The sequence below is a fragment of the Chrysemys picta genome, chromosome 11, assembly GCF_011386835.1.
Source record: "Chrysemys picta bellii isolate R12L10 chromosome 11, ASM1138683v2, whole genome shotgun sequence".
Classification (NCBI taxonomy): domain Eukaryota; kingdom Metazoa; phylum Chordata; order Testudines; family Emydidae; genus Chrysemys; species Chrysemys picta.
This window is the reverse complement of record NC_088801.1, coordinates 60,769,360-60,795,799: the sequence shown is the minus strand read 5'-3', so window position 1 is coordinate 60,795,799 and position 26,440 is coordinate 60,769,360. Positions and strand designations below refer to the sequence as shown.

General features: G+C 42.2%; 1 protein-coding gene across 3 annotated transcripts in view; it reads right to left on the bottom strand.

The window, feature by feature from the left end:
- Positions 1-26,440, bottom strand: part of PARD3B (par-3 family cell polarity regulator beta) — a 641,105-nt gene that overhangs the window by 563,636 nt on the left and 51,029 nt on the right. For 2 of the 3 annotated variants that reach the window (XM_024104030.3, XM_065562102.1), the window contains exon 2: positions 19,120-19,221. In XM_024104030.3, the coding sequence (XP_023959798.2) occupies positions 19,120-19,221 (102 nt within the window). Of the gene's footprint in view, positions 1-19,119; positions 19,222-19,801; positions 19,821-26,440 lie in introns of those variants that run through there. The other variant, XM_065562103.1, reaches the window with a different exon arrangement.

The following is a 26,440-nucleotide window of genomic DNA, read 5'->3' as shown; positions in this document are numbered from 1 at the left end:
ACTAGACAATCTATATTAATAAATATGCACTACAATGCATGGACAATTGTGCTTGTCACCTTTATCTATAGCAGGGGTACTCAACTCAGAAGACCCAAAGGCAAATAGAGTTGTAGAGAACCACTGTATAATACCAGCACATCTTCCCTATCATTCCTAACTACTCCTAACTGTGAGTAATGGAAAGATTAGGGCATCTGCTAAAATAAAAGGCATGCCTCAAGGCTATATGAAGAGAAATACCCCTGTGATGAGTAAAGAGTCTAACACAAGGGTTCTCAAACTGGAGGTCAGGACCCCTCAGGGGGTCATGAGGTTACTACCTGGGGGGTCGTGAGCTGTCAGCCCCCAACCCCAGACCCCGCTTTGCATCCAGCATTTATAATGGTGTTAAATATATCAAAAAGTGTTTTTAATTTATAAGGGGGAGGGGGGTCGCACTCAGAAGCTTGCTATGTGAAAGGGGTCACCAGTACACTGGCCTAATAAGCTAAGCAGAATACACAGTGTTCAGCCTGAGACATGCTGGGCTGAGGGGCTACTCAAAGACAATGTATACTGGATAGCAAAGACCTTTTTTTAAATAAAGAACTAGACAACAGAGCTTCATTTACTATTGGCCTGCTCCTCATAGTTCTCTGACTAGTCAGAACTGCAGCCTTCTCTGCATCAGGACTTGTAGATGGGACTAAAGAGAACCCCAGTCCGATTACCATACCCGGATTATGGTCCATCAACCTGAGTTTCTCAGAGGGAACCACATCTTTGTTTATATTCCATGTTAGGGAGCCCGTGAAGCTATGTGGTTAATAGTTTTACCCCTCAAAGTGAGCAGTAAGAGAAAACTGCTGCTAACCTTGTCTGCCTGTCAAACTGCACATTTGACATGGACACAGGGGCTCAGCATCAGATCAGATGCACTTAGTCTTTTAAGCAGGGCCGGCTCCAGGCACCAGCTTGTCAAGCAGGTGCTTGGAGCAGCCACTCCGGAGGGGGCGGCACGCCCAGCGGACAGTCCCTCACTCCAGCTCGGAGCGACGGACCTCCCGCCGAATTGCCGCTGCAGATCGCGACTTTTTTTTTTGCGTGGGGGGGAGGGGAGGTGGCTTGGGGCGGCCAAAACCCTAGAGCCGGCCCTGCTTTTATGGTGGGCTTTTCTCATTGTTGAGTTGGGCTGAATAGTGCTCTGGAACCTCTTAAAAAGACCCTTTTTCATTTGGGTTGTGAGAGATCTGAGCAATCTCATGAGAATAAGCTGCACAGCAGCAGTTATGTGTTCTCCAGGTATAAGCCCGTAGTACACTTAAAGGTTATAAGAATGCAACACCTCAGATGGGTTATTAAGGTTTTTATGTCACAGAGATCTCTAAGGGCTTATCTTCACTTCAGTGTTGCCTCAAGTTATCTATATTCAACTTACTTTCTCTCACATTAGCCTAGCTCAAGTTCGAGAGGTCATACCGTAAAACAAACGTGCACTCCACCCACACAAGCAAATGGATCAGCAGCCCAAAGTAGTTGCATCCCTAACTGCGTTACTAGTTCAAAACTCAAGCTTCAACCCATATCCCCTGATGGGCCAGCTAGCTTGAATTTTGAGCACCACGTATGTGAGCTCGAGATTAGTGTGAACAGGAACTGGGTTAGGAACAACACCATGATGTAGACAAGCCCTAAGAGTGAAGGCTGTTTTAAGAATACAAGAACCTTATATCACCCTAAAAGAGGTTTTGTATTTGTCCAGAATGGAGCTGACAGTTTTATTCCAAGTCTGCACCTGACCTTGCCTTCTAACTGCACTCCTTTCCCCTACAGTTTTGCAAGCAACACCAACCTTGACACCTTATTTGATTCCTTCTTTCATTCCTACCTCTGTGCCATTTTCCATGATAGCATCTAGATCTGGAACACCCTCCCCAAGCCCATTTGCACATCTAGCACACTTTCCTCCTTTAAATTCCTCATCAAAACTCAATTCACTTCTAAGTGAACCCTCAGAAGTATTCTTTTAAAAGCCTACCCCAAAAAAAAGGGCAAAACAAAACCCCTCAACAACTTGAGACATACTCAGCCCTACAACAGTGGCACACATGGGCCATAAAGTCAGTTTCATTGATCAGCTGAGGATTCCTGTAGCATTTGGGCATTATCCAGATGGCAGAGTAGGTTTCTAAACACCATAAAACAGACAGACAATCCATAATATTTTTTGTTGTTGAAGAATTTAATAGGAAGCAATTCATTGTTTTGCTATTTTGTATATTTAATTATTAATATAAAAGCAATTAAAACATTCATTTTGACATCCTTTGTACCATGCTCTGTTTATTGCATTCATCTGATCTACTCAGAGTAACCATCTTAATGGCTACTGCTCTTATGAGATTCTTTAAGGGTAACTCTATAATTGTATGCTGTCTCTTTTCTGTGACTCAATTTGAAAACATGTTGCTACTAAAATTAGAACTTAAAACTGAAATTTTATGTCAAATGTCAACCTAAAAAGCTTTTTATTTTGTTGTTTACATTTAAGACAGTATTAAAATCTTGGTTCTTGTGAATCAGTATAGTGACAATTATAATCATGCAGCCTTTTCTTTCTACTTCTTAAAGAACTACACGTAATGCAGTTGCACTGTTGGTATAGCTTCAGCAAAGTGAATGTACAATCAAATAATGTTATTAAATGGGCATGAATATTGCAAGTGTGTATGTTTACATTGTTTTCATTTCAACTCAACATGCTTAGCTTCTTCCCCAACACTCTTCTTTGCATTCACAGGGGCAGATTGCAACTCCTCTGCAACTGCTTTCTCCCTAGCCCCATCCTAGCAACTACCAAAAATCCTTTGCCATCTACAAACAAATCCCAATTGCCACCTTCCATGCCACCTCCTAAGGAGATCCTGTGAAAATCCGAATACTGTCTTGTCAAACTCACATACACTCCTTCACACCCCACACTATGAAAGCTTGCCCATGGCAGTTCTGCCTGGAGTGCTAATCAGTAGTCATACTCCTTTTCTCACCTCCATAAAAACTAGGAGGCTGTTACTTGCACTGGAGAAAGAAGTTGGTGTATTACATGTGGCTAACAGGTATGTATGTACATAATCTTTTGTGAAGGCTTTGGCTCACGCTCACGGAAAACAATTTAAAAAAATTATTATACCTCTCTCACATACAGAGATATGACGAGTACATAAGAGGCAGGTGGATGAAGGAAGGAGAAAACCCATACATATTAGGAAGAAAGTGAGAGTGAGAAACAAGCTCCATTATGACAGAAAAATGTGGGGGGGCTACGTTAGTTATAGATATTGGCACTTTTTAAAAATGTTGGTCAAGTTTGATGGCAAAACTATACATCACTACTGTATAAGAAGGGATAGATAGAACGCTTACAGAAAAATATTATGTGCTCAAAATGATTAAAATTATTTAATTGATTTAAAAAGCAACTGTTACAGTTTGACAAGAATTTACACTAATGTTTGTTAATGTTAAATCATTAATACGATAAGATTTTCTCAAAGTGAAATTCTGCTCTGAAACAGACTAAAAATAGTACCAGGGAATCTATATTAATTATGTTAAAACTTTAAAATTGAAATATGCTTAGTTTACAAGATTTTTTTTTTTTTTAGCTACCAGCCTGCAAGCCCACCTTGGAAGCTTCAAGTCAAGCCATGTTCTTTCTGGCTTGTGCATCATCAGTAGTAATAACCACAACCCAAATTCTGCCTACCAGTTTCACCTGTGCACATCTACCATTCTGAATTTGGTCATACCTGAAACTTAAAAACCAATTCTGCTCATGAACAAGACAGACAGTGATTTTGCTCACTCTCTCAATTGCATGAGAATGCAATGAAAATGGGAGGTGACTGGGAGGACTGAAAAACTTCTCTCTTTGGCATGACGACATGGTTTTAAACAAACACAGAAACCAGATCTACTGAATAAGGAGATGCCAATTTTACGTAGACAAATTTTCAGTGAATGCATATTTTCAGTTTAAAATCACCACTTGGTAAGTGTATAAATGGAGATTATATTTATATTTTCTCATCAGGAAACCCTAATGTACTTTCTCATTTTAAAGTACTCACTCTACCTGCACAAAGGAAAACCAAGCCATGTATACAACAGAAACACTGTAAATAACATTCAGGCCGGTAGGGGGGAGGGGGAGAGGAGGGAGGGAAATGTTCGTAATATTAAACATGCAACAGGTTTAACAGGAAGTTAAAAACATTTCAAAGGTGGAAACTGCAACTGGGAGGAAAAAAAAACAACAACAACAACATTTGTGCATGACAGTCATTTGCATTTCAAAAACTGGTCACTGCATCTTGAGTGCCAGTTGCTCATGGAAATGACACTTTGTGGAGTCATCAGATTCATGCTCATTTTGCTGGTGCAGCCCTTTGTTCCATCCTTGGAACTTTAGACTTCTTAAATACAGTGAATAATTAAATGTTCAAGTGTTCAACAAAAAATAACCCTCAAAAAGCATAAATATGGGGAACAAAAAATAACCCTCAAAGAAAAACCCTATAAAATCAGAGACAGTTCATAGGGAGAATTAAATGTTTGTTCCTAGATTCAAGTGTGTGCACAGGGCCATTTTTAAAATCTGCAAGCATTTAGGCGATTCTAAATTTACAAAATAGAACATCATGAAGATAGGCTCTTGTGTTCCTTTTTCTTATTCCCGCAATGTTAACAAATAACATAACTTCAAAATTCCTAATAGAATTATGGCATATAATGGACGTTAAGTACCCATTCCTATTTCCATTTAAGTTAATATGAGTTTTGCAATTGAAATAATGGGAGCAGGGTTGTATTAAGTATTTACACAGATTTACATTTTTTAAAAACATGATGGAAAACTGGACAGTACATGCAAATGTCTACAGAGTCAAAATAGACACAGCCCTATGAAAAAAATGCATTTTCCCCATATTTTAACTGCAGACAAATTCTCTACCCTTGAATGTGGCCCTCCATAAAGAAACTAAGTTATTTTAAGCTATTTCCCCACAAGTAAAAGGAGAAAACCAGTGAACTAAGTGAGATTTTGCAAAATTAGCATGTGAAAGAGATATCAGAATATTTCCAAAGACAAAATAAAAACCTTTGTTATGGTCTATTAAAGTTATGTACAATTCAAAAACAGAAAAGCCTTACTGTTAAAACAGTCACAAATCCCCATCAGATACTATATAAACTAGCTTGAGATTCCAATAGCTTTTAAACAATTGACTCCAGTCTTGACATCAAATTCATCGCTACAGACACTGAGAACAGAAAAATTCTCATTGAGAAGATGTTTCACTGAGCTATCCACAGTGACACTGTTTTTTATCTCGTGCATCTGGTTAATTTAGGGTCTTGCAATGTATCTGAGTAGTTAAAGATAGCCCTTCCAATGTGAATAACTTCATAGTTGTCAAAAATTAATTTCCATCTTCCACTGTGCTGCTCATTTATTCAGCTAGCTTTCTTACATACCTCAACATCCCTATAGCATTCTACAATCTTAACACAACCTAAATAATTTTGTCACTTCATTACTCAAAGCAGGGCCGGCTCTGGCTTTTTGGCCACCCCAAGCAAAAAAAAAAAAAAAAAAAAAAAAAAAACGGGGCGGCCAGAACGGCAAAGCGAAGAAAAAAAAAATTGCGGCGCGGCCGAAGCGCGGGTGCAGGGGGACCGGGGGGAGTGGGCAGGAGAGAAGGGGGCTGCCAGGGCTACAGCAGGGGCGCTGCCACGCGGCCCCTCCTGCTGCGCTGCCGCCTGCTGCGAGGGCTCCGCTCCGGTCGGCGGGGAGGGAAGGAAGAGGACTGCCCTGCAGGCCGCTCTGGTTCTCCGCGCTGCCGCCCCCTACAGGGCGGCTGGAGCAAAACAAAAACAAACAAACAAACAAAAGCGGCCGTGCCGCCCTAGGATTGGGCAGAATGCCGCCTCCAACAATCTGCCGCCCCAAGCACCAGCTTGCTCAGCTGGTGCCTGGAGCCGGCCCTGACTCAAAGCATTCTTAAATATACTAACCACCATTATATATATTAGAAGTTCTACAGTCAACAGTCTGCAATCCTGAAAATTAACCATTTAATCCCATCTCTAAACAAATTTCTTTTTGTTTTCTGTCTCTAAACCAATTTCTGATCTACGACAGTACTTTGTCTCCTTAATAATCTATTGTGAAGGACTCTGAGAAAGGATTTTTGAAAGTCCAAATAAGTTATAGCTGCTGATTCTCTTGTTTGCTATTTTGTTCACACACTACAAGACTTAATAGGTTGGTGATCATATTTTCTTTTTCAGAAGCTGTGCTCATTTATTGCCATCATGCAATGATCTAGGGGCATTTATTTTTTTTAAATCATCACTTCAACTAGGCTACCTGATACTGAAGCAAAATTTACTGGTTGGTAATTCCAAGAATAACCGTAATGTCTTTTCTAAAAGACAATCTCTGATACTCTATAAAAGGACTGGAGTGTAACGATTTTAACGAGACTACATTATTTTGCTAGGCGCTAAGGGCCAGATTTTAAAAGGTATTTACATGCCTAACTGCCACTGATTTAAAAATCTGTCCCCCAGCCACTGCATTCTTAAATTCTTCAGAACACTTAAAGGAATATAGGTCTGTCACATCTTACACGCATTTAACATGCGCAAATTCAGCTTTACACGGTCGGCAAAAACAAAAAACAAAAACAAAAAAATAGAAAAACAACAATTTAAATACTGTTCCTGTAGTGCGGGCGATTCCGCCCGCCATTACACTTAATGTAATGTTGACTATACGTGGTTTTCGCTTTATGCGCTGATCGCGGAATGTAACCCCAGCGTAAGATGAGACAGACTTGTACCATAAAGCTTTGGTGGTCCACCTGTTCTTTAAATGTGGCAATTTGTTCCAGCACCTCCTCATATTTATAACCAGAAATGATTAGGTCTGGTGCAACTCCTGAGTCATAAAAGACCCCTGCATCATGACTCTCCGTTGTGGGAATCTTCCTCAGACAAATCATGAACTTTGGACACTGCCTCCAAAATATATTCGAGGCCTTCAGTTGCCAGTGCTCTGGCTAGGATGCCAGGGTGTCCCGTTTTCAACAGGAACACATGGTCGAAAAGTGACTCTGACAGCTCTGGTCAGCACCGCCAATCAGGCCATTAAATGTCCGGTTGGCAGTACTGCAGAACTAAGGCAGGCTAGTCCCTACCCGTTCCTGGGTGCAGCGCAGCGCCAGAAGAGGCCAGCAGGTCCAACTCCTAGGCGATGGGGCCACGGAGCTCCACACGCTGCCCCCGTCCCAAGCACCAGCTCCACACTTCCACTGGCTAGGAACCACAGCCAATGGGAGCTTCAGGGGAGGTGCCTGCTGGCAAGAGCAGTGCACAGAGCCGCCTGCCATGCCTCTGCCTAGGAGCCGGACCTGCTGGCTGCTTCCGGGGTGCAGCGCGGTGCGCAGTGCCAGGACAGACAGGAAGCCCGCCTTGCCCCTCTCCACTGCGCCACTGACCGGGAGCCACCAGAGATAAGCCCATGCCCCAACGCCGAGCCCCAATCCCCTGCCACAGCCTTGAGCCCCCCCCCAACCCGGAGCCCTCTCCTGCACCAGAAACACATCACCCCGGGCCCCAACCCAGAGCCTGCATACCCACACGGAGCCGTCCCCTCTGCCCCAGCCCACAGCTCCCTCCACATCCTGAATCCCTCTGCCCCCCCCCACCCCACCCCCCCAGCCTAGAGCTCCCACCTGAACCCAAAACCCTCATCCCTGGCCACATCCCAGAGCCCTCACCCCCTCCCACACCCCAACCCTCTGCCCCAACCTGCACCCTGAACCCCTCATTTCTGGCCCCACCCTGGAGCCCACACCCCCCATTTAGAGCCCTCACCCCCTCCCACACTCCAATCCCCTGACCAGCCCAGTGAAAGTGAGTGAGGGTAGGGCAGAGCGAGTCACCGAGGGAGGGGGAATATAGAGAACAGCGAGCAGGACCTCGGGGAAGAGACAGGGCTAGAGTGTTCAGTTTTGTGGGATTAGAAAGTTGGCAACCCTAGCTCTGGCTTGCTCTCTCACTGGGGGGTGAGGGAGAAGAGGCTTCCCTCTTGGAGGACACAGGAGGGAAGATAGGAGTCAAGAAATTGAGACGAGACCACAATACCCTTTTCCTTGTGGGAAGGTCCCATCCTGACCGCTCATGCACAAGGCCAGAGAGAAAGAATGGGGCCTATTCTACTTGTAGAATACCTTCTAGAGGGAATGTAATTGCACCTGGTAATTCTCACTGCTCATCCCCTCAATCCTGTAAGAAGCAGGCCTTCCCCGCCCCCCATAAGGGCTCTACAAGTGCAGACTTAAAAGATAGGAAACGTAAGGAAATACTGGGGTCTTTCTATCCTCCTTATTGACTGTGCCTTTCTTAAGGTCTCGGTCTCAGCATCTTCCTCGCCAGAAGGTGAGACTATTATCAGCAGGAGAAAAAAAAAAACAATACTCCAACAAAAAAAAAAAACCTTCAAAAAACAGACTCCAACAAGAAACTGCAGAATTGGAATTAATTTGTAAACTGGACACCATTAAATTAGGCTTGAATAAAGACAGGGAGTGGATGGGTCATTACACAAAGTAAAACCTATTTCCCCATGCTAATTTTTTCCCCTCCTGTTACCCACCCCTTCTTGTCAACTTGGAAACGGGCCATCCTGATTATCACTACAAAAGTTTTTTTTCTCCTGCTGATAATAGCCCACCTTAACTGATTATTCTTGTTACAGTTAGTATGGCAAAACCCATTTTTTCATGTCCTCTGTGTATATATATCTTCCGACTGTATTTTCCACTGCATGCATCCGATGAAATGGGGTTTAGCCCACGAAAGCTTATGCTTAAATAAATGTGTTAGTCTCTAAGGTGCCACAAGTACTCCTCGTTCTTTTTGTCTGAATCTTGAAGTTCAGTAATACCTTCTATTTTCACATTACAAGTATCTGAAAAAAAATTTCCACATTTTAAAAAGGGCTAATTTTAATGCTTGTTATTTTTAAAGCTTTTATTCTACACTTTTTAAAACCCACAATAATTCTCCCTTATATTAAAGTTAGAAAAAATGTGAAATAAGACTTGTTAAACAAATGATTGGTGTAAGTTGAAGAGCTCCTGTATCAGGACTTTTATGCATCTTTTAAATTGGTTACAACAGATTTTCCTTTTTCAGGGGATACTATGAAAAAATAGTTTCCTTTGCTTTGATTATTTAACATTCCACAATAGAATTTGCTCACAAAAATCTGTCTACATGCTTAATACGTGTCAACATTCATCTTTGGATTCCAGTGCTAAATCTCCCTAGATTCTATAAATGTGTTTAACAGCCTACAAATATTCTGCAGTAAGTAAAGAAATGTGTCAGAAAGCAAATGAATCCATGCTAAGCACAGTCTCCTTGTCTGTAAGCACGTCCATATGGATCCTACTAGAGGTACGCAGAATATGCTTTAGTGTAGACATTCAATGTTGGTGCACTGGAATAGAGAAGCCCTTTCTAGAGGTTTTAACTTTGTAATCCACTTTCCATTTAATAACTATATTAAAATCACTCTGCTCATCAGCATGGAAAACCCTGGCATTACTCCATGTAATATAGCAAACTTTCCTTTTTATAAAATTATTATTGAATACATGATTTTGCTTGTAGACAGAAGTTATTTGTCTGAATTTAGAGGTATACCCTACATTTAGGTCTTCATTTTCAAACTAAAATACATTTTCTCTCCTATACAAGCACTTAATTATCAAGCGCAGTAAAGGAGTAAACGGGTGAAATTTTATGGCCTCTGTTATACAGGAAGTCAGACTAGATCCCTTCTGACCTTAAAGACCTATGAATCTTAGGAAGCAAGGTAAGCAAATAAAAAACAACGAATACATATAGTGCAAGACAGACTTCAAGAACATTTTAGAACTATGTTTCTTATCCAATTAAAAATCCAATCTATCCTCTTAGAAACGCATTATATAGCCAGTTCTGACACTGGCAGTTGCCAGACACTAAAACTGAATTAGACTAACCAAAAGTTGTGTGACATGCCTATTACTGCAAATAGGAAGTTTGGTTGGGAACCTGGGGTCCAAAGGCAGCAGCTCTACCAGTGAGTTGGTACTAAGATAAAGGCTATGTTAAGTTTATCACAAAAGGGATGTTACTTTTACCATTCCTCCCAGTTACTAATTAGGACTGTTGTCTTCCCTTTCTTTCTGATGGCTGCCTTTTAGTGCATTTTGATCACTGGTTGGGCTACTGAACTCACTTGGACTCTCTGCCAAGCCACAATTTTGCCAAAGTCAGCACTCCTACTATAGATATGAAGATCAATTGGCTGCACTAGTACATTTTTCCTCTGCTCTTCTAACATATAACATGCCTTCATTGCTTGTTTTCTTGATTCATCATGCCTTCATTTTTTCCCCACATACGTATTCTCCCTTTTGAAGGTCTCAATCTGCTTTGTCTCTCGTGATAATTATTCCCTTTGGTCTCTCCCTGGTTTGTTTGCAAGACTTCAGTTACCATTCAAGCCCTCCATATTTTCTTTCCGCATAGAAGCCACCTTATATTTTGTACACATTTCACACCATTGTCTTCATACATACACAGGAACACTCTACATAATTCACACCAGTTTGCCCTCTGCTGATTATTATTCATTCTTTAGTACAGTTATTGCATCTTGTATTAGGAAATCTCTGTGGTGGTGGCTATATCTGAACTTCATTGTCTTCAGATTGAGAGAGAAAGAGACAGACACACAGAATGTGTTTCCTTACATAGGAAATATTTATCTGAGAAAACTATTTTCTATCATTGAGGACATTCCCTGCCCTAGATATTACTCAAGGAGGAGACTTGCTCGTGCAACCAAAAATCAATGCCACTTAGACTGCTCCATATTCCTTCACCCTTTTCCTGCCCCTTCATTTTGAGAAATAGAAAGTACAGTCCAGGGAACTAGTTTTCTCCCTCTTGTACATTTGTCTGGATATTACTGATAGGAAATAGCTTCAGAACAATTCCTAGAAAGGGAAAAAAAACTTCACATCCTAAGCCAAAAATCCCCATAGGAGATATAAAAATGGAAATTAAAATTAATGCTAATTTCCTTCCTGCCTTAATTTAGATTGAGGGAAGATGGAACGACCAACTGCTGCATCACCCAAGGACAGAATGTCAGTATTGTAGCATTTGGTGAAGTATTTGCAAACTTCCAGTAGACGAATGGCAAGTCTCCTTGTATGAAGCTCTAGATTTCACAGCCTTTGAAGAGCACCTCCTGAAATGCACTTTGATGTATCCGTAAGCCTTACTAGATGTTCTACATCAGGGTCCCGGCAGGCGGCAGCGTGCCATTAAAAATCCTGCCCAGCCCGCTCTTCTCCGCCCCCCTCCCCGCCCCCATCCCATCCCACGGGGGAAAGGGGCAGAAGCTTGGTCCTGCCGGCTCCCCTGCCTCTCCCTGCAGTGTGCTGGGTTCCTTCCTCTCTGTCCCTCCTTCCCTGCCGATCAGTTGATGGCCCTTGCGAGGGAGGGGGTGGGAGAGGAGTGGAGTCAGCGTGCTCGCTGCTCCCGGTGGAGGCAGAGAAGAAGTGGAGGCAGGGCCTTGGGGAAGAGGGGTGGGGTGGAATAGGGGCATATCCCCTCCAGCCCCCTGCGGTGAGCACCCCCTGACCCTATCCCACACCCCCAGTCCTCTGCCCTGAGCCCTGTACCCCCCACACACACACACCCCAGGCCCGTGCCCTGAGCCCTGTACCCCACCCCACACACACCCCAGGCCCAGCACCCCCCCCCCCCCACACACACACCCCAGGCCTGTGCCCTGAGCCCTGCAGCCACACACACACACACACCCCTCTGCCCTGAGCCCTGTACCCCCCTCACACACACCCAGCCCTCTGCTTGACTCCTTCACTCCCCCTATGACCCCAGCCCTGACTCTGGCACCCCACACATACCCAGGCCCTCCACACCCTATGCCCTGATACCTGCACCCACCTCACATGCCCCCAGCCCTCTGCCCTGACTCTTGCACCCCCCCACATACCCAGCCCCCCACCTCATGCACCCCCACATCCTGACTCTTGGACCCCCCACCCCGAGCACCAAATGGGAGTTCCTGCACACACACACACACACACCCCCAACATTCCTACCTGCACCCCTCACACCAAATGGGAGCTGCTAGTGTGACCAGACCGCAAGTGTGAATAATCGGGACGGGGGTGGGGGGTAATAGGAGCCTATATAAGAAAAAAACTCCAAAATCTGGACTGTCCCTATAAAATCGGGACATCTGGTCACCCTAGGAGCTGCCCAGGTAAGCACTCCACACCCAAACCTCCTGCCCCAACCCTGAGCCCTCTCCCTCATTCTAGCTGCTGGCCAGACCCTACACCCCAACCCCCAGCCTGCTCCTTCACCCCCAGCCCTGTGCTCAGTGCACTCCCACCCTCAGCTCAGTGCAGAGAGCGAGAGGAACAGAATGGGCCAGAACCAGGGAGAAGGTAGGTACCCACTGTATGTGGGCAGGGCCAGAACCCCAGACTGACAGCGGGCTGAGCGGGTCCAGCAGCTGGGATCCCGGCTGGCAGGAGCCAGCGGATGGAACCCCTGAGCGGCAGCAGGCTGAGCCGCTCAGCCCACTGCCGGTTTGGGGTCCCAGCCGCCAGCCCCACACAGCCCGCTGCCGGTCTGGGGTTCTGGCTGCCAGACCCTGGCTGGCCAGGGTCCCGGCCGCAGGCCCCGCTCAGGCCACTGCTGGCCGAGGTGAACAGAACCCCAGACCAGCAGCAGGCTGAGCGGGCCGGCGGTGTAAGTTCAACATTTTAATTTAATTTTAAATGAAGCTTCTTAAACATTTTGAAAAGCTTGTTTATTTTACAAATAAAATAATAGCTTAGTTATATAATATATAGACTTATAAAGAGAGACCTTCTAAAAAAACATTAAAATGTATTACCAGCACTTGAAACCTTAAATTTAAGTGAATAAATGAAGACTCGGCACACCGCTTCTGAAAGGTTGCCGACCCATTCTACATGCTTGATATATATGAATTGGTCCATTCAGAGAGACTGAGCCTTTAAGCATTTAAGATCCCCATGAACAATCAGTAAGATAGCCAATTCTCTACACTCAAGCGTAGAAAGACATTACAAGCGGATTCCAAATCTAAAGTTTGAAACTGTATGTTGGCTAAAAGAACAGGAGTACTTGTGGCACCTTAGAGACTAACAAATTTATTAGAGCATAAACTTTCGTGGACTACAGCCCAGATTTGGGCACGAAAGCTTATGCTCTAATAAATTTGTTAATCTCTAAGATGCCACAAGTACTCCTGTTCTTTTTGTGGATACAGACTAACACAGCTGCTACTCTGAAACCTACATGTTGGCTGTGTACCAGTTAGAACCTGGGCCAAACTTTAAGGAAAAACTCAATATAGGCTTCCTTAACAGACAGAACTCCCAACACTCTCCCCTTATATCATTTCTATAAGGAAGGGAACAAACAAACATGGCAAAGCACCCTCTTGAAGATTACACAGAGATGTTTTGAAGATCTGCAGAACCAGGATGAAGTGCAGGAGACCCACTGGAAGTTTCAACTATGCAACAGCTAAGAGAAAAAAAAGATGTGGGAAGAGTACAAAAAAAATCTTGAATAATAAACCAGAGGGTAGAAAAATTGAACCTTTAGATAAGAGGAAGTTACTGATCTGCAACTGAACATTCTTCGAGAGGTGTAGTCCCCATTTGTATTCCTCTGTGGGTTGCATGCATGCGCACTATACAGCTAGAGCTGGAAAATTTGGAAGTAGTGTCAATTTGGGGTATGGAGGGACTCGTCCATCTTTTGGTTGAAGAGCTGCAATTCACCAAAGGGAAGGACCTCAACGGTATTCTGGGCCTCACTAGGGAACCCTGATGCATGGAGCCATGATTCCCTGCACATAACAGCAGCAGTAGCCATAGCTCTAGAGGAGGTATCAGAGTTGTCAACTGCGGATTGGAGCGTGGTCTTGGTTATTACTTTGCCTTCATCCAGGGCCGGCTCTAGGCACCAGCAAAACAAGCTGGTGCTTGGGGCGGCACATTTCTAGGGGCGGCATTCTGGCGCCGGCCATGCCTCCCCTAAAAATGTGCCCCAGCCGCCCTAGCTCACCTCCACTGCTGCCGCTCGCGCGCCACTGCTCGCCCTCCCTCCCAGGCTCTCAAACCTGGGAGGGAGGGGGAGATCCCGAGTGGCTGCGGCGCGCGCGCTGCTTCTCTCTCACCTTCCCTCCCTCCCTCCTAGGCTTGAGAGCCTGGGGGGGAAGAGGCAGGGGTGGGGATTTGGGGAAGGGGTGGAGTTGAGGCGGGGCCAGGTAAGAAAAAACGGGGGGGAGGGGGGCGGCCAAAATTGTTTTTGCTTGGGGCGGCAAAAATCCTAGAGCCGGCCCTGCCTTCATCTATCAAAGCTTAGAAAGGAGCTCTGTCCTGTTGCAGATGCCTGTCAGTAATCTTTGCAAACTTGGCATAGTTCAGGAAGTCGTAATTGACTACCCTAAACTGGAGGCTAAATGACAAAACTTTCTCCCAAACAGGTCCAGACATTTGCCCTCTTTATCCATAGGAGTAGACTGGGGATGTTGCGGTCTAGCCCTTTCAAAAGTGGCCTGGACCAGCAGTAGAGTTGGGAGCAGGGTGAGAAAATAAATTCTACTGGTGGGCCTCTGAGGGTAGACACTCCCACACCAGAGTTCGACTTCGCAGCAGGAGGCATTCTCCTTGCTGAATCAGGCAGATGTAGAGGGAGGGTTCCCTGGCCAGGGTCTGATTGAGACTTCATGGCCTTCTCCATGATGTGTTTCCAGAGACAAAGTTCTCAGTCTTCTCAGGTACAGCTGGAGAACGATCAGCAGATACTGCATCTCATCGCTATGTGGGCTTCCCCAAGCCAGTACAGGCAGCACTGATGGTCATCACTGACCAAGAAGGATCGTCAGCAAGAAACAGAGTTTGAAGCTTGGAGTCCTGGGCATAGTCGGGTACCTGAACGTGATACAGGGAGATGGAGTGGAGGGTGTCTGCCAAAGAGACAATCCAAACACTCAACTATAATAACTATATAAGCTGTTAAAACTATTTACAAAGCAAAAATCTAAACCTTATTTTGTAGGATGAAGACAGAGCTACTGACATTGGCGGTTCCAACCTGGACCATGCGGTGGTGAGAAGTAACTGGAGAAATGGTCAATTCACCCTACCCTTTATCCCCTCAGCCAGAAGTATGAGGAGAGCCAGGGCAAAGGCATGGACCAACAAACACTACTTTCAAATTCTCTTGCATTGGGCATACGCATAAACCCACAGTGGGATACAAAGGAACCGTTACTCAACAAAGAACTGAGGTTTAATCCCTTAAGGCCTCACATAAGAAACTACAGGAGTACTTGTGGCACCTTAGAGACTAACAAATTTATTAGAGCATAAGCTTTCGTGGACTACAGCCCACTTCTTCGGATGCATATAGAATGGAACATATATTGAGGACATATATATACACAGCTTATGCTCTAATAAATTTGTTAGTCTCTAAGGCTTGGTCTACACTACCCCCCTAATTCGAACTAAGGTACGCAACTTCAGCTACGTGAATAACGTAGCTGAAGTCGAAGTACCTTAGTTCGAACTTACCTTGGTCCACACTCGGCAGGCAGGCTCCCCCGTCGACTCCGCGGTACTCCTCTCGCCGAGCTGGAGTACCGCAGTCGACGGCAAGCACTTCCGGGTTCGACTTATCGCGTCCAGACTAGACGCGATAAGTCGAACCCAGAACTTCGATTTCCAGCCGTCGAACTAGCTGGTAAGTGTAGCCAAGGCCTAAGGTGCCACAAGTACTCCTGTTCTTCTTTTTGCGGATACAGACTAACACAGCTGCTACTCTGAAACCTGACATAAGAAACTGAATCTGTGACAGACGTTTGGACAGACCTCAGTCTACGTACTAGGTGACTAAGACCCCCACCCCACAAATCCTTGTGTGCTCCAACTGTAGGAAATTTCTGGGATTTTGAAATAGGATGTTAGTTAACAGGAGCATCCATGTAACACTCAAATGTTATGACGTTTAAGGTGAATAAGGGGGTACTGATAAAAAACTAGCTTTTGAAAAACTGGATGCTTCCTGGTTTTGCAGTTTCCATCTTTAAGAACCTAGTTAATATTAGTCTGTGAAGCCAATACACTGTAATTAGAATTACACACACTTTATCTAGTCTTATTTTTCAAGTTATTTCTGAGAATGTATATACCAGTACATATATGGAAAAAGTGAAGATGTCCATCTTTTATGTTCATGTATTCCATTAATTGAGAGCAAAATACCAGCCTGCTGTTTTAAGTTACAAATGAGTCTAGATGAGCGAGAAAGCCACAAAGAGACAAAAGATCAAACATGTCGTATTTTAGCTCGCCATTTCCCTGCTGGTAGTATTTGAAAATTAAGCCATTTGACCTTTACTCTTGTTTTGCCGGGCATCCATGTAAGCTGTGGTAGAGAGGTTCTGTTTCTCCAAGTATAAAGGATTCCAGTGGCCTTGTGCTTCAGATTATTGCTGTGTTTTTCCTTGGCAATTTATGTATGCCACCATCATCCAGCTGTTGTTCCTGGTTTGATACAAAAATGTTCCTGGGAATTTTGTGAAGCAGGGCTCAATAGCACTGCTGGTTGCTTCTGAGCAATATCAGATTTAAAACAGTTACCAATGATTAGTCCAAAAGACAAACTGAAGGATTTAGGTGCTGCATTGCTCTTTGTATTTGTGTGTGCATAAAACCAGGACAAGTATGATATGCTCAAATAACTGTTTCCAAGCATTTGCGTAAGATACAATAATTCTCCCGTCATTCTTTGAAATGTTTTAAAAAGTCCTGGAATACTTTCTGTTCTGAATCTTATTTCTGCCAGAGATACAGAAAGAACAAAGATGACAGGTTTCAGAGCGGTAGCCATGTTAGTCTGTATCAGCAAAAAGAACAAGGAGTACTCGTGGCACCTTAGAGACTTAGGGCTTGTCTATACTTACGCACTGGTTCGGCGGCAGGCAATCGAACTTCTGGGTTCGATTTATCACGTCTTGTCTGGACTCGATAAATCGAACCCAGAAGTGCTCACCATCGACTCTGGTAATCCTGCTCGGCGAGAGGAGTACGCGGAGTCGACGGGGGAGCCTGCCTGCCGCGTCTGGACCCGTGGTAAGTTCGAACTAAGGTACTTCGACTTCAGCTACGTTATTCACGTAGCTGAAGTTGCGTACCTTAGTTCGAATTGGGGGGTTAGTGTAGACCAGGCCTAACAAATGTATTTGGGCATAAGCTTTCGTGGGCTAAAACTGCAGTGGCTTTTAGCCCACGAAAGCTTATGCCCAAATAAATGTTAGTCTCTAAGGTGCCACAAGTATTCCTTGTTCTTTTTAGGAAAGAACAAAGTGACAGAGGTGAAAGGTCTAAATTTCATAACCATTTCCTGAGTTATCCAAACCCCTACCATTATATTTAAATGAAACTCTTTCCAATGTGAGCTATTGTTTTTTGTTGGGTTTTTGGGGGTTTTTTTGGAACAAGGTTTCATAGTAAGATGGCCCATCATGATCTCAGTGGCAACCTCATGAGACCTCACCACAATGTACAATTCAAGGGAGACCACTGCTAGATTATAAAATGTATTAGAAAGGTCAACTTTAATTACACACAGTGGAACTGTTTTTTCTTGCATTTGTTAATTTAGTGAAATACAGCTAATGTGACATGAAATCCTTCAAAGACCTTGCTGCTGCCACTCTGTATACACTGAGCTTTAAAATTATGTAGTTTTAGTCATCCTACATTACAGTATGTTTTGTAGTGTTACACAGCAACCTACTGTTTTGAAGTCGGAATTATTCCAAGCAGCAAGTCAACTCTAACAGTCAAGCACTTTTCTTTCAATAAGCACTAATCTCATTTTTTTCTCTCTCACACACATCTCCAGGATATAAATTAGTTTAGCAAGCTATGAATCAATCTGTAATTATCGGTGCTACTCATGTCAGGAAAAAGATTACTCTCTGAGACGAAGAGTCCTACATTGAAAAGGCTTTTTCTGCAGGATAGGAAAACAAATTTCACATTTTCAAAAATATATAAACAGAAACCAGTTTTTTGGACATCTGCTTTAATATATTTTTCTTGGCATGAATACTCTTATGGATTAGATTATAATTCAAATACAATAATGAAATGTTAATCAGAGCTGAACTACACTCTTCAGACTACATACTGCAAGTAATTTATTGATGAATTCACTTAAACTACACTATTCTGCCAGGGTAATTAAGCAGCAATACTAGGTATTTTTAGGTGAGCTATTTCTATGTACATATAGGATACCTTGGATCAGGAATTCCCAAGCTGGACACCCATAGCCTTTGGGAATATATATAACACACACACACTCGAGTGTACTGGAGTGGGTGTGACCTGCCCAGACTTTCAGTTCCGTTCTGAAGCACATTGATTCTATGTGAATTACAAAATAGAATTGCTGCAGTTCTTCACATTAATCCATGACTTATCATGAGTGGTTCTCAAACTTTCCTCTAGAGATATTTAAAAAAAAAAAAGTTAGAAATATTACTGGGATAAAATTAATATCCCATCCAACTCCACATCCTCTCCTCATCAAAAACCACCCCCGTTTCATAAAACTACAAGAGAACCATAAAATGTCTTGAATTAAAGAATTAAGTTTTAAATCAAATACTAATCTTATGTGAATATATCAGCTGTTTTGGTCATACATTTTGCTTTTGCAGTAGTGCTGAATGAAGAACATAGCTGCAACATGTCTAGGCAGATGTATTTGATTTAAGGGTACTGAATACTGCACCACACTCTTGGTACTCAAGTACCAAGCAAGTACATAAGGTTATTGAAGGTACACAGGAAAGTACAATATTGTAATTCAAACTCTGCAGCCACCACCACCACCTCTCTCTTTTTAATCTACCTTATCTTTGTCCTCCACAACATCTGCCAGCACATCATCTGGGTCCAGGATCCCCCCATCTGTATACTCGAGGTGGTGAATGTTCACCCAGTAAGCAGGGTCCTGCGGAACAACAACAAAAACAAGGTATTTTATCAAACCAAACTTCAGCTTTTTAGTTCTATCAAGCCAATAAGATTTTTGTATTCCATTTTTACTTCTCTCTCCTTTGGTAAAGACGTTTACAAAATATTCCATTTTAGACAGACTATTTCTGGTTGAAGAGTTCAAAGAAACATCTACTGATACAAACAGTGTGAATTTTTATGTCCGGTTACTACCAATGGAATAACGTCCAATATGATCTTAAGATGTATATCTGCATTGATTTACTGTACATTTTAATCCTTTACCAAATGTAAATGAGGTTAGATGGATTTTACACATTACAAGAAAGAAATGTAAAGAAACCATGCTATTTCACTGTAAACCACTGTAATTTAAAGAAAATTTACTGCCTGACAAGTTGGGGAAAAATTTATAGAGTTTTGCAAATCACACACTCATACCATACCCCATCTCACCTACACCGTCCACCAAGAAGTCCCGGCTTATGAAAGTCGCTCCCCCAACAGAGACAACTGAGAATGGGATTCACTGAGGCAAAATGCAGAAGACAATGTTTGTGAACGGGTAGGCTTACTCATGTAATTTGACAAGGCACAACAGGAACCAAAGTTTCAGTCCTCTGAAGACAGCACGCTCCCCACTCCCCAACTTTACCAGAACGCTACACAATGCTTCCCCTGAAGCCAATGGCACAATTATCAACTTCAGTGGAAGAAGGTTTTGTTTCTAAATGAATTGCTTACTAGAGAATTTCAAGTGTCATTCCTGAGGTTAAGCACTGAACCAGAGTTAATCATCAATAATATTGGCAAACATAGTGCTGGCTTGGATCTCCTCTCTGTAGCAGGCTAAAAAAAGGACAACCTGCTTAGTTAAATAAAAGAACTCAAAGAAAGCATATTGTGCCTTACAAATTAAAAACAAATTTAGAAAAAATTATGCCATTCTACTCTTAAGTTACCCCACTGAATTTGAATAAAGTAGTTAATAATTAAATCCACACCTTAAAAGATTGAGCAATTTTAAATCCATGGGGAAGTTAAAAGCAAAAGCACCTACACTTTAAGGGTGGAACCAGCACTGAGAGCTACCCTCTAACAATAAAGTTAGAAACAGCGAAATCACAGGCTGAGAGAGAAACAGTCGAGCTAGGGCTTCCCTTGTACCTCTATAACCTCTTGGATGTTGGTAATATCAGACTGAGGCCTGATCTGCATTGAAAATTTTGAAATATTGTGGGGGGAAAGGCAAACACACCCAAGTGCCGTAGCAATACCAACCTAACTCCCAGTGTAGATGCAGATAGGTGGATGGAAGAATGCTTCTGTCGACATGGGTACCATAGCTCAGGGAGGTAGTATCCCTACACTGCAGTAAAACCCTCTTCTGTCAATGTAGACTGCATGTACACTACAGGGTTATGCAAGCATAGCTACGGTGCTGTAACTATCCTGGTTTAGTTCCTGTAGTGTAGACATGGCCTGACTTCCCGACTAGACTCACGTCATCACCGATTTCCTCCCACCCTCTCCCACACAGGACCTATGTGCCCAGCCTGACTCTCCTTGCCCTCCACACTCATCACCATTGTTCCCATCGTCTCTGCTGCTATCATTTTCCCCTTCGCTTTTGCTCCTATTAATTCTTCCCCTCCAGCCTTCCCTCTCCATCCCATTTCCTAGACTCTTTAAAAGTCCCCCCCACACACACACACACACACACAAAATAAATCACAAAACTGACAAAAGCTACATGAGGGGGAAAAACCACACTGAACTAACCAGAGGTTTGTCAGCCACCATCCTGATTCTTCTGCAACGTAACTATTTCTCCCACCCCCTTGTCTCTGTCATGTCTATTTAGATTTTAAGTTCTTTGAAGCAGAGAACATTTGCATAGGTTTGTATAATATCTAGCTCAATGAAAACTCAATCTTGGTTGGGGTGCTCTTATGATACAGGCAACAAAATAACCCCCTGAAAATTAAAATTGTCCCTCACCATATTTATATAAAGTGATATTTTGTCAGAGTTTTCATAAAAACCTGCAGATTCTGACCACCTGAAGAAACCCTACAGCAGATGAGCAAGAGACATTAATGACATGTTGGCTGACTATATATGCACGTTATGGACCAATTTTGACTAAGCCTATTCTTATCATCTGTACCAAAGCCAAGAAGTGCTAAGTGCCTCAAAAAAAAAAAAAATCAGAATGGGGGTGGGGTATCAGTCCATTACATGCTACCACCTTACCTTGTCTGCACTGCAAAGTTTCCAAGTGAGTCCGTGTTCCCTCACACAGCAAGTCACACACACACACACACACACCCTCCACAGAAACTCTGATAAAACCCACACATCTACTGGGAAGCCAGCCAATTCCACCCTGCCATAGGTAATGTTTAAACAAGTCATTTTTCTGTAGCAACCTTTATCTATCTTCCCTTTACCTACAAGTTGTAAACTGAACTAATTTTATACTGATAAAGGGAAGTTTATAAACCAGGAAAAGGGGTTTCCATAAGAGCACTTAAAGGGCAAGTTTACTTCCCATTATATAGTTTCAATAGCTAATTAACAGCATCTTTACTACCACATGCTATTTTAATTGAAATTGAATATTTGATACAGCTCTCAGAGAATTTTCATATATATTAATATCTGATTGCATGAGCAAAAATTCATTTCACCTTTTTCCCGTGCTTAAACCTCATGTGACGGGTTGGATTACAGAAACCCCCTTGGTGCTGCCAACTGATGTGCCAAGACTACTTCTGCCCCTGCTTTCCCTGCCAGCTTGGGACTCCGCACCGTGTCTTGTTGAGCTGGACACACCAGTCTGCTCCAGTACCGACCCAGGGTCTGAACCACGTGCCCCAAAGCTGCAGACTTAACTGAAAGCAACTTAAGAAGTGTTCCTGACTTTAACACTCAGATGCTCCACTCCCAATGGTGTCCAAACCCCAAATAAATCCGTTTTACCCTGTATACAGCTTATCCATAAGTTGTTCACCCTCTAACACAGATAGAGAGATATGCACAGCTGTTTACCCCCCCCTCCCCACACACACACAGGTATTAATACATACTCTGGGTTAATTAATAAGTAAAAAGTGATTTTATTAAATATAGAAAGTAGGATTTAAGTGGTTCCACGTAGTGACAGACAGAACAAAGTGAATTACCAAGCAAAATAAAATAAAACACGCAAGTCTAAGCCTAGTACAGTAATAAAACTGAATACAGATAAAATCTCATCCTCAGCGATGTTTCAATAAGTTTCTTTCACAGACTGAACGCCTTCCTAGTCTGGGCACAATCCTTTCCCCTGGTACAGCCCTTGTTCCAGCTCAGGTGGTAGCAAGGGGATTTCCCATGATGGCCACTCCCTTTGCTCTGTTCCACCCACTTATATAGCTTTTTCATAAGGTGGGAATCCTTTGTCCCTCTGGGTTCCCACCCCTCCTTCTCAATGGAAAAGCACCAGGTTAAAGATCCATTCCAGTTCAGGTGACAGGATCACATGTCACTGTAAGACCTCAAGCCTTCATTCCTCCCAGCCTGACTCACAGGAAGGCCTGCCTGCAAACAGAGCCATCCACAGTCAATTGTCCTGGTTGATGGGAGCCATCAAGATTCCAAACCACCATTAATGGCCCACACTTTGCATAATTACAATAGGCCCTCAGAGTTATATTTCACATTTCTAGTTTCAGATACAAGAGTTATACATTTATACAAATAGGATGACCACACTCAGTAAATTAAAAGCTTTGTAATGATACCTTACACGAGACCTTTTGCATGAAGCATATTTTAATTACATTATATTCACACTCATGAGCATACTTTCATAAATCACAGAGTGCAACGTCACACCTCAATCTATATGTTTTTAAATTATACACATTACAATTTTCACATATATTTCGCCCAATCTTAGTTCCAGGATCGTACAGTCACTCTCCCATCTTCAGTTGCAGGGTAATATTATACAAGACATTAGCATGCACTACTGTCAAGGTATCCTCTCTCTCAGTCCAGAGAGTCCCACATGTTGGACCACTAGCCATATACTCAATATTGTCTGTCTTGTTCTTCCTTGATTCGGTATTTGTAAGGTGCAGTGTGGCTTAACAAGCATACAATTCAATAAAAGTATCTTTATTTGAAATACTCCTATATATTCTGGGAATTTGGCAGCGTTTTCACCCTCCAATGTTGCATTGAAACCACCCACCAAAATTGTTCATCTTAAATATCAAAAGGCTTGAATGACAAAAATCTACTAAAAATATGCAAAGACAAAACCAGTATTTATAATGATGAAATTCAGTCTATTAATTACCTTAATCTGAATTTCAGATCACTATTACACCTCAAAACATTACTTTTTAAAGCTAAGAATTCAACTGTTTTGAGCATTTTCAATGTGCTTACCAAATTCTGAGATTTATAAAATAAAATAAAATAAATCAAAGAAATGTATCTATCATAGACAAACGTGATCTCATGAACAAAACAATTTGTTTAATGCAGAAACCTTGTAAAAAGAATAAACTTATAAAATATGACTCAAACTGCATCATTAACAATAGATGCTTATCCCCTACCTTTCAATGGTCATATAAATGTATTCATAGTTCGTAAAACTGGGACCTTTGATTTAAATATTACACTTGCAAATTACACAAATTTCTGTGGGGTAGTGTGTTTATATCAAACTATATTAAAACAAGTTATAAATTTTATGCTATTTCGTAAGTCTGCTGTACAAGGCTTTAAGATGCTTTTAAAGAAAAAACAGCTGGTGAAAATATTTTTTGTTTTCCACTGTTTGTGTCTACTTGACATTTTATAGCTTCTATAATCCAAGATGCCAATGTTTTAGGAAGAAAAGCTGTGTGGTCCTAAAGAATGCAACATGCTGCCCAAAATACAAGACCAAAAAGCTCAACAACTAAAAGCCACCCCCACATGTGATAATAAAGTCTTAACTTTTCTGTAACCTGGGACCACAAAAAGAATCCAGCAACAGAATGCTTGTGTGGGTGGGCATAAGTAAGAGAAAACAAATTCCTGCATGAGTCTGAAGCAGCAGAGTTTAAACTTTCCTCACAAGCATCCTAAGACAAACACTGCCAATATAAAATTTAGCTTCTCATTCTCATAAATAAGATTAAAAAAAAAAAACCAAGACATTCAAGAGGAACTTTAACAGACTCTTCAGTATTCACATGTGTGAGCATAAGGAATTGTTAAGATTTACACTAAAATACAAAGATGAGCAACTAAACAACATTAGCAGAAAAAATAAGAATTTTTTTGTGTGTGCTACTTTCCTCCTTTGCTTAACATTTCTGGCCATTTCTATATAGTAGAAGACCAGCACTTGGTGAAGCATCATAACCTTATGAACGTAACCTCCAAAGAAGACTGCATTAAACATTTGGTTTTAAGAGATCAAATTTCACATGGATGTTTCTAATGACTTTTAAGCCTTGTAAACAGCTATCTCATAAGAAGAGAGAAGATTTGTTCATACTTGATGTTTACAAAATAACAATATCAACTTGTTATGGACAGCCTAATTGTAGAAAATTATTTTGGTTCACCTCCAAAAGCACAAATAGTCAGATTTGCAAGATTACCCATCCATTCCATATACATCTCAAGTCTGAAGAATATTTTACTCTCTCAGCAGACTCCAAACATTCTTATGCACAAGAAGGAAAAAACTGTTTCCACTCAAAGTCTAAATCACTGCAATAAATATAACACCCTCCCTGACTCCAACCTCTAGAGTTGCAAATTAGGCACAAGCCATTCACCTCCAGTTGATGTGAAGTCAGTTGTTCTCATGGCATTTATCTCCCCGCCCCCATCCCTTAAGATTAAAAAAGCCAAAACACCACCTTTATTTTAAGGAAAGAGAAGGACTACAAGTCTAATCAACTAACAAACAAATTCACAGCTAAGGTACAAAGTGAGTAGGAACAGGCCTGAAAGCAGTTCCAGCACTTCTCTGATGGTACCATCAACATCTGAAGAATCTAAACTTTCTGTAAAGGAAAATAGAAACCATAAGATCTATAAAGTTAATTTTATTTAAAAACTTTTTGATTTGACAGGTTCCATATGATCTTCTCTATTATGAGCATCAAGAAGACTTTGGGTCTCCCTGGACTTTAAAGGTCTTGGTCTTTCTGATGTCATGAGATTCTTTAAAAAAAAAAAAAAAAAAAAAAAAATTGAGTACCATTGGAGTTACAGACCATTTTTTAAGGATGCACTACAACTAGAAGAGGAGTATTTTCATTCAGACTTAATAGGCACCATTCCCTGACTGCAGTAGGGAAGTTAGAGTTTAAGTTGTAAAGTTACAGACTTTTACCAAAGGAAAACAGTTTATATACATAAGGAAGAGTTGACTGTAACAATTTGTAAAGTTTGTTAGCTGAAGTAGCACCTTGCTTCCCACACTCAAAAACAAAACTATATCCTATCAACTAATAATTTAATATTTTGCCACATCCTGGCGTAATTTGGATATAAAAATAAAAATCAGGGTACATACATCTCCCCATTTTTGCTTAGGATTGGAATGAATTAATATACAAAATATTTATTGACAGACTCAAATGCTAGAAAATTGAGGTTTGTACCCAAAATCAGTAACCATGTCTTCTTCTAAAGGCAATAACTGTATCCTTAATGAAAACAAGATATTAAGATGAGTGTGTGTTAACATTTTGCTATTTACCCTATTTTCAGGAGCAAGTAAATGGGGCACAACAGCCGGTGACAGATTTGTGCACTGGGTCCATAGGCCGAAAGCCAGTTCCCCAAAGGTTCACAACCGGGTCTCAGTGGTAAGGTCATTCTGAGTTGGCATGGAAAAAGAGGCACATGCTATGGAACCAGCAGATGCCCCTCTTCAGCAGCCATAAAGCAGCTATCTGAAATTATTGTACACATGTGTGAAAGCAGTTTTGGATTTTGTAAAGGGGTTGAATAATGGCTCATCCACACTGCCCTCCGGTCTGGACCAAGAGGTTTGTACTAAACTGCTGTGCTGTAACCCCCATGTGAACACTGCAAGCATGAACTAAAAGATTCCTTGTTTGCATTAACATCATGGGTGCTGGAAATAGAGGTGTGGGGGGCTGCAGCACCGCCTGTCTTCCATTATATACAGGGTTTACAGTTTG